General features: G+C 38.1%; 5 protein-coding genes across 5 annotated transcripts; 2 read left to right on the top strand and 3 right to left on the bottom strand.

Moving 5' to 3' along the window:
* Positions 1-246: 246 nt before the first annotated feature.
* On the bottom strand, positions 247-922 carry JH06_4379 (hypothetical protein; the record flags this gene model as incomplete). The annotated part of the gene is made up of 6 exons (XM_014670038.1): positions 247-367; positions 395-502; positions 533-564; positions 594-627; positions 658-800; positions 833-922. The coding sequence occupies 6 exons, from the start codon at positions 920-922 to the stop codon at positions 247-249; spliced, it is 528 nt and encodes a 175-aa protein (XP_014525524.1).
* A 126-nt stretch (positions 923-1,048) lies between these two features.
* Positions 1,049-3,608, top strand: JH06_4378 (hypothetical protein; the record flags this gene model as incomplete). The annotated part of the gene is made up of 10 exons (XM_014670037.1): positions 1,049-1,089; positions 1,124-1,259; positions 1,292-1,344; positions 1,375-1,450; positions 1,481-1,589; positions 1,619-2,106; positions 2,138-3,299; positions 3,331-3,400; positions 3,431-3,541; positions 3,572-3,608. The coding sequence occupies 10 exons, from the start codon at positions 1,049-1,051 to the stop codon at positions 3,606-3,608; spliced, it is 2,283 nt and encodes a 760-aa protein (XP_014525523.1).
* Positions 3,609-3,791: 183 nt separating this feature from the next.
* On the bottom strand, positions 3,792-4,939 carry JH06_4377 (ATPase get3; the record flags this gene model as incomplete). Its single annotated transcript, XM_014670036.1, has 5 exons — positions 3,792-4,019; positions 4,053-4,561; positions 4,592-4,686; positions 4,718-4,840; positions 4,875-4,939. The coding sequence occupies 5 exons, from the start codon at positions 4,937-4,939 to the stop codon at positions 3,792-3,794; spliced, it is 1,020 nt and encodes a 339-aa protein (XP_014525522.1).
* Positions 4,940-5,466: 527 nt separating this feature from the next.
* On the top strand, positions 5,467-6,411 carry JH06_4376 (3-mercaptopyruvate sulfurtransferase; the record flags this gene model as incomplete). The annotated part of the gene is made up of 4 exons (XM_014670035.1): positions 5,467-5,586; positions 5,620-5,754; positions 5,776-6,305; positions 6,336-6,411. 4 exons carry the CDS (start codon positions 5,467-5,469, stop codon positions 6,409-6,411), a joined length of 861 nt encoding a protein of 286 aa, XP_014525521.1.
* Positions 6,412-6,672: 261 nt separating this feature from the next.
* Positions 6,673-8,034, bottom strand: JH06_4375 (hypothetical protein; the record flags this gene model as incomplete). Its single annotated transcript, XM_014670034.1, has 4 exons — positions 6,673-7,641; positions 7,670-7,769; positions 7,798-7,856; positions 7,885-8,034. The coding sequence occupies 4 exons, from the start codon at positions 8,032-8,034 to the stop codon at positions 6,673-6,675; spliced, it is 1,278 nt and encodes a 425-aa protein (XP_014525520.1).
* Between the last annotated feature and the right edge of the window lie 813 nt (positions 8,035-8,847).

Genomic DNA, 8,847 nt, shown 5'->3' with positions numbered 1-8,847 from the left:
TCTATACTTCTTTGACTTCAGCAAACAGTTTCGTATATTCAGCACGCAAGGATAATAGTCTGTAACTCAAAAACAAAAGAATTGGAAATACTGATTGTCATTCTCCTTTCCTTCTTCTTTCGATGCTGTAGGTTCCATATTTACAAAAACCAGTATCCTCAAAAGAATGGAATGTGTTTGAGATATCTATCTATGTTTATGGAATGATATAGAGGTTGAATAAAAAGGTTTAGAAAACAACAAGTTCTAATGCATCGATTCAATACACTTAAAATAGCTATCTTCAAATTCGTCACATTTATTACCCTGAGTCAGACATTCTGAAAAGAGATTCATTTCCTTTTCACATGGTTTTTCCTTCACATGACTACTAGTTACACGAACAATCTAAAACAACTCAATAGCAACTTCATTGCTTGTCCTATCAATAACCGAATCAATAGACGATATCATCTCATCTTCCTCAACCGACTCGGTATCATGAGTGTCAAGCATTGACTCCCTATAGATTATCTTATAGAATTATTTGAACGTTTCCTGTTCCATTTGTTCTGATTCCGTCTCCTACGGTTAAAACACAAATTAAATCATACTTCATATGGAATTTGGACATTATTTATTATACCCCTACATATGAATTCTTCAACAATGACGAACATCACTTCTTGGAAATAGTCTGGGTTATTTTCTTCTTCAGTTTCTGTGTCTTCCGTTGGTTCTTCTTCTTCTTCTTCCACCTCTGTCTTTCCAGTTTTCTCTTCCACATAGTGCGACATTCGACTCAACAGCGCGTCACTGATCTATAACTCATGAAAGAGAAATGAAAATGTACTTTCACAGGCATCTCGTTATTCTCCATTTCATCTGCTCCATTCTCATTCTCATCATATTCGTCCTCGTAGGAAGACTGACTAGCTCCCATTACCTTTGTTGATAATCGATTGTGAAAAGAGAACGAGTTTAACGGGAATGAGATAATTCTAGCGATCCAAGTTTTCCAGAAATAGCTTCATTTTCATATGTTTCTATTTGTAGCAATATCTCAACAATGGTGATAAATGAGAACTCAAAACTACAAGAGCTGTCATCGTATTATTGTTTAGAAGGAAATGATTATGTGTAGAGCAATTATTGAGTACTGTAAAGCAGAATCAGAAGATGAATGGACTCACTTATCGGATATAATTATCAACAATATTACGGAATGTTCAGAAATGTTAGATAAAGAGACTGTTGTGAGAGTGATGTCTCCATTCGAAGTATCCTTTGATAAGTTGTCTTAATCTTGTAGGCTCGCATCACAGAATGTATTAATGGAGGAATTGTTCCTCCTGTTGTAAACATGTTTCACCTATTTGGGAGATGTTGTGAAAGTCTTCAGTCTTTATTCTCATTAGAATTTAGCAGGATTTTACCTGTTGTGATTCAGTGTCTCATTTGTGCTGATGATGTTTTCACAGTATGCTGGTGTAATTACTAGGATGTAAATTGTGCTACCGAGGAATTGTTCCTTATTGTATTGAGGAACTGTCTAAGCGAGGACATTTCTCCAACGATCCTTCTAAAAATTGTTTCTGAAAGTGAATTTGGTATCATTTCTTTCCAGTTTGAACAGTAGATCATTCTATCATCTCATTTGCTCTTCGAGGTATTGATGTGATGCTGGAATGGCCGAAAGATCATTTGTATAAGAATTACTATCGCCTGCTGACTCTTGCATATGGGATTCAAGCAGTGGATGAATGTTACCCTTTTTCTTCAGAGTTACGTCAGTTGGTGAATGAGCATGTTGAGCAGATTGAATCAATGGAAAACGACTTCACCATTCCTTCTATTGAACAAGAACAACCCATATCAGTTCCCTCTCCAGTCGAAGCTATGGAAGTGATTCCCAAGAAGAAATGCTGGTATTGTACCTGCATTCGCTGTTCGTTTATGCTGTTGGCCGTATTGGCAGTGTTAGTAGGTGTGTATCTCTGGGTTATGTGTTCTGATTCTATGTCTCTGGTACTTAAGAAGTACCCCGTTGTATCGTCCATTAGTAGTACTCCTCCTAAGGACGTTTGTTCAACTGTTTCATCATTCAGTGAGTATGTCGTTGAGTTTGTAAGTTATCATAAAATGGAATGATCTATAGAAAGATGGAGTAACAACAAAAGCAGGTGAGATATGGAAATGGATAAGGAATGATCGAACTGAATCTGTATTTGAATCTGAACAGAGCAAGGAAGATGATACGGAAAAGGTCGATATAGTTCCTGAGTCTGTCGAAACGGAAGATATTCAACGGAAACACATGGAAGAGAGACGTAGTCAATGGATGGAACATACTGATAGTTACGAGACATATGAAGAGCAATTGTTTGTACCAACTCCTGAGCCTGTTCTTGAATCTACTCCTGATCCTATTACTGATCCTATTACTGATCCTATTCCTGAACCCACTCCTGATCCTATTCCTGATCCTGTTCCTGATCCTATTACTGAACCCACTCCTGATCCTATTACTGATCCTATTACTGATCCTATTACTGATCCTATTCCTGATCCTATTACTGATCCTATTCCTGAACCCACTCCTGATCCTATTACTGATCCTATTACTGATCCTATTACTGATCCTGTTACTGATCCTATTACTGATCCTATTCCTGAACCCACTCCTGATCCTATTACTGATCCTGTTCCTGATCCTATTCCTGAACCCACTCCTGATCCTATTACTGATCCTATTACTGATCCTATTACTGATCCTATTCCTGATCCTATTCCTGATCCTATTCCTGCGTCTTCTTCAGAGCCTGTTCTTGAACCTACTCCTGATCCTATTACTGAACCGATTCTTGAATCCACTCCTGATCCTGTTACTGAACCTATTTCTGATCCCATTCCTGTATCGATTTCTGAACCCATTATTGAGCCCACTTCTGAATCTATTCCTACATCTATTTCTGACTCTGCTCTTGAACCCATTCTTGAACCCATGATGGAACCTACTTATGAGCCCACTTCTGAACCTATCCCTCCATCTACTTCAGAGCCTGTTCTTGAACCTACTCTTGAACCCATTCCAGAATCCACTATTGATCCTATTCCTGAGTCCTCTCCTAAATCCATAAACAAACCTCAAGAATCTCACCATCTTCTTCAACAGGTCAACAATACTCAAATTGTCAATGGAACGATAGAGGACTTCAAATCACAATACTTCTCTTCATCAGAATCCAATCCCTTAATTCCTATTCTCGTTATTGAATATCTCCAGTCTATTGCTATTCACTTCAATACGTTACTAACCCGTTCTTGTGTTTATGAACTGCTTATCCATAGAACTGCTTCAGTCTCCATTTGTCAATATTACTGTTGCATCTTACTTCATCTTTCTGTTTATCAATAAGCAGTAGAATTGATTGTTGATCATCACAATTAGAAAGAAAGAATCAATGGATAGGAACAATAATGAATCACCATCCTCAGAAGAAGAATGGAATAGTTCTGATGATTCTGACTATTCTACTGTACTCACTCAAGTCCTGCAAAGGTAATCGACTATCATTCTCATTCATTCTAGGGTATGTACTCCTGTGAAATCACCTCATAAAGCGTAAGTTATAACATGTCTTTTCTTTTGTTTGTTATACTGGTCTTCATTCAGTACAATAATAGACAGGTAACTGGTCTCTCCAAACGACGTATTTAGATCCACATTGTAATGTGTATAGAATTGTCTACATATCTGGATACTCTAAAATGTATTCCCTTTACCATGTGTCTCTTTTAAACAAAGACTGTTACTCTACATCCAACATTTCTCCATGTTCTTCTGGATTGTATTCTTTGATCAAATGTTCAGAAAATGAACGAATTGAGTTCACACCTCGTACCTCTTCAGTCAGCTGTGGAATCAGAAGAATGTGGAAATCCTGGAACAGATCAAAGATTTGATCAATGTACCGATTCTGCATCTTTCGACGAGCAATACACTTCTTACAGCATGAATCACAATCAGGGAATACGATCTACACTCTAAATCCCAGCACCATGCCACCGACCTGATTGATCACAACTGAATTCACATTGATTCCATATTTGGTTAGCTGCTGTACAAGACGTTCTGTTTCATACACACTCAAGAATTCTGGAATACAAACACAAACGAATGTTGTTTCCTGTGCGTTCTTGAAACGTTCCGAAACCTTGTGAATGGTTGTCTTCATGTCACTTAATTTGTTCTTTAGATCATCCAGAGGGAGTCCACTACCTCCCAACAAGGAAGTAATTTGATTCATAATTCCACCAAAGCTGTTACTCAACCCATCAACCTTCTCCAAAGATGATTCCAACATTGACGGGAAGGAAAGAAGACGCAACGTATGACCTGTAGGAGCAGTATCGAACACCACAACATCATATTCCATGTCTTGAACTTGCTTCATCAATTCGCTAAAGGACATTGCTTCGTCGATTCCTGGAATTGAAGTTGACAAATCTCCAATAAGGTCATTCAGCTTGCTTCCAGTTTCATCACTCATGCCTGGAATGCTCATCATGCTCTTTAATGCTTCAATTGATCGCACAGAAAACTACGTACACACTTGTGGATTTGATTCAATTTCCATACAATACAAATTATCAAATCCATTCACCTTAAGAGGATGTCCTGTGAACTTCTGTTTAAAAGCATCACTAGAACAATATACATGATCAATAGAGATACCTTAGATTATGAGCGGGATCCGTGGAGACAATCAGTACGCTTTTTCTCTTTAATGCCAATTGTGTTGCAAGAGAACAAGAAGTAGTAGTCTTTCCTACACCTCCTTTTCCTCCTACAAAGATCCTATCATTTATTCCGTTCCTTCATTTCAAACCACTTAATAGTCTCACTATTTATGATATGATTCAGAGTAGGTTCAGGAATATCAACTTCGGTCTCCATTACGCTTTCTATTACTGTTGGCAAGTGAATACAATTACCGCGGTTTCATTTATTCAACTGATAACATGTTGTTTTGTTGTTATCTATTCTCGAATAGAATGAATATGACAAAAGATCAACAATAAAGATGTTTGGCAACGATGGAACAATGACAACCAAATAACAGCTTCAAAGGATAATCTCTCTAAGAATGATTATAAACAGTCAGTACAGTCGTTTCACCATATCTGATGATTAAGAAGGAATGAGGGTCCTGACCCCCACTTTCAATATCATGGCGAATAGGTAATAATCGTCTTATTCTATTCACAGGATACGAGATAGAGTTGTTTACCATATGACAGAAAACAAGGTGTTTTTCCGGTAATTGGTGAAACGCCCATGTGTTATGTTGCCACAACTTCAACTGTTATCACTAGAACACGAATGTTTGCTACTAAACTAGCAAGGAACCTTAAGATTATTCCTTTTACCCGCTCTTTCAGTTTCTATTCGGCCAATAGTGGTAAGTCACTGAGAGAATGGAAATGATGCATGTAGCTCTTGTTTCAACTGAATGGGTGTACAATCGACTGGGAGATGTGAAAATTGTTGATACAACTCGACACATCTCACCACATAAGGACTCGAAGGCCGAATTCCTGGAAGTTGAAACTGAACTGTGATTGTTTATCTCTTAGAGGCATCTTCCTGGAGCTCAGTTCCTGGACTTGGAAACTGTGTGTGAGAAGGGTCCTGAGAAGATCAAGAAGTTACCTACCCCTGAAATGTTCAAGGAGGCAATCGAGAATCTGGGTATCAATGACAAGGATGAGGTAGTCTTGTACGACACTCAGGGTATTTACAGTTCTGCAAGGGCATGGTTCATGTTCCGTGTTTTCAACAAGAATATGAAGATCCATGTGATGAATGGTGGTTTGATTCGTTGGGAAACGGAGAAGTATCCGATGGAGTCTGGCAAAAGCATTGGTGTGAGCAAGGGTTTATTTACATTGGATACAGACTATTCTATGGTCTTCACAACTGAGGACATGAAACAACATGTGAAGGATTATAAAAATGGTCTCTTAAAGAGAACTGCTATTGATGCCCGTCGAGATTGTTGTTTCAATGGTACTTGTCATGTCCCAATTCCCAATATCCCCCGAGGTCACATTCCTGGAAGTGTAAACATCCCTTTCCACTACCTCACAGATCCTTACAACAATTATATGATTCGCAGTCCCCAGGAATTGAAAACCATCTTCGAGAAGCATGGAGTGTTTGTCAACGAGCCTGAGATAATGGTCTTCACTTGTGATTATGGAATGTCTTCTTGTGTGAATCTGTTTGCAATGTGTCTGCTCGGTCGCCCTCTTGAAGGACAGTAAGGATGTGAAGGAGGTCTAATCAATAGTTGTGCAGTGTACGATGGATCGTGGATGGAATATGCTCTTGATGAGACAACAGACAAGGAGCTCTGCGGTTACTAATTATAAACTATTTGTACATTACAAGGGATTGGTGAGATGTTTGTTATAATGGAAGTGCTTTCAGTAAGAATTGATAGAGGAATTCGAAATATGGAACAATAACACAAAACGATATAAGCTGCCAACTGTTAAGGTTTTGGTGTTTAACTGATACAGTAGACATCATGAATGATAAGGATTGTAGTAGTGATTAAGGACTCAATCGCTTGTCAAATTATCATATGAAATCACAGGTTTATTCAACATAACACAGACTACTCATTAGATCAGTTTATCATCTGGAATTAGGGGTACAAATTCATGTTGATCACACATCTTGAATGAAAATACAACAATAATCAGAGGTAACCAAGTAAAATTGAATGAGAGAAGAAAAACGTTCAGTGGTACATTGAGAAACAGAAGAATCCACAATCCACATATGGTCACTACAGGAATACAAGAACTAATCCATTCAATCAATCGAAATAAGATGAGCTTGTAAGTCGTTTTGAATGCAGGTCGCTTCACATGACACATACAGTAAGCAAACATGGGTAGAATACATAACAGACACTCATACCAAGCCCAAAATGTCAAATCTCGCCAATGAGCGTATTCCCATCCACCAGAATCTTTCCATGTGAAGCTTCCCCACTGAAATGCAATAAACACTTCACCTTGTATACTTCCACACAGATAGATTCCACAGAACAATGAAAGCATACCCAGTACATACAAATGCAGAAGTCCGTAGGAATACAGAAGTCGAAGTCGAGTCCATTGGTAGGGTCGTTCCTTTGAATTCTTGTTGGATTGATACCAAAACCATAAAAACAGAATCAGAACAAGGACTTGACCATACACACATCTCAATGGCTGTTTGAACTGAAGCTCTTTCACATTCTCTTCCATTTGTTTAGGTATCTGTATATAACTGACTGTGGATAGATCGAACAACAGTCTCTCATTCCATGATCGTTTCACTTCTCCATGGTTATAGACCACAGTCACTTCGAGAGTATGAATTGAGGGAGAGAGCGATTGTGGATTCCAGTTCCATTCCAGTGTTATGGGAGAATGAAGAGTTTCATTCAAAGGGTTGATTAATGATAGAAATGTCTTATCAAGCTGAAGAGTACAGTCAAGCAAATCATGAATTGATCCCCAGTAGATTTGAAGTGTGAGATTGTGTTGAAGAAGATAATGTCGGTACTCCTCCATAGATCGGCCTGGATTACAATAAAAGCACTAAATTAGAGAATATAAGTATGTATACTGGAGGATGAACAAGAATGATTATTGGATGGATTTGGATCGTACTTAGAGATTGCGAATATACACTAACCCATGTATCCTGAACAATGAGAAGGCGATATCTGAATAAGATAGATTCAATAACTATACAGTGAATCATAAGAATAAGAAGGAAGTTCATAGTCCCATACACTTGAATCATAAAGCATCTAGTCTCAATACTCTCCTTATTCATACTCTAAAATCATCTCCATAGTTGCTGTGAAGATGGCCACTTAGATGCCAATGCACTCGATTCTTCTTGAATACTCTTAATACCATCTCTGTATTAACCATACTGAGAGGGAAATGGCTGAAAACAAGAACACGCGAACAACTAATCATCATTACATCAACAATCCAGTACTTATTTCTTTGAATTTCTCTTTCAAGAGTATTTAATATCGATGAACTCATGTATCCATACAATTGTAACCAGTATGGCACTTCTACACTTTATGAAAGATAAACATACTTGCTGGGAGAATACGTTGAATCGACTCCTGCTATACAGAACAAATCCTCAGTTATTACTCGTACATACACAGGAAGTTGAGTTCCCATGGACGAATACTGAACAATATCCCAAGAGTCTTCTGACAGTTCGTGGAGTGTGTAGTCATGGTTTCCAGGGACATCCAACCAATGGGATAGAGGAACAATGGTTTGTTTTGACCAAATGTTTTGGTATAGATTCCATTGTTGAAATTGACTCGAAGAAATAAAACGGATACGATATCCAAGACTCAAATCTCCACTCAAGACAACATAGTCCGGATGAATTGTTGGCAGAAGAGTGTGATTCAGAAACAATAGATTGTGATAACCCTTTGAATCCTTGTTGAGGAAATGGAGATCAGTAATATGAAGAAGGGATGTGAATGCTTAGGATGAGAGAAAAGGATTATAAATACACTGTGAAAGGACTAAAATAAGCAAAATCAGTAGCAGATACAATTGAAAGTGTGAGCACTTCATTGAGGTCCAATAGCTAGAGCAAATAATAGGAATAAGTTTAGAAATCGAAAATCGTCAAGACAAATCCAAACCACATTTCAATGGTTCTCTCTCCTTCATTCTCGTGAGTACCTGGGATGTGACTTCCTTTAACAAACAATCAAAACCGAATTAGCCATTGTAGCCTGAGCAACGGAAGCAGCA

This window comes from Blastocystis sp. subtype 4 (assembly GCF_000743755.1).
Source record: "Blastocystis sp. subtype 4 strain WR1 chromosome Unknown seqid_0347, whole genome shotgun sequence".
Taxonomy (NCBI): domain Eukaryota; class Bigyra; order Opalinata; family Blastocystidae; genus Blastocystis; species Blastocystis sp. subtype 4.
This window is presented reverse-complemented; position numbering and strand designations above follow the sequence as displayed.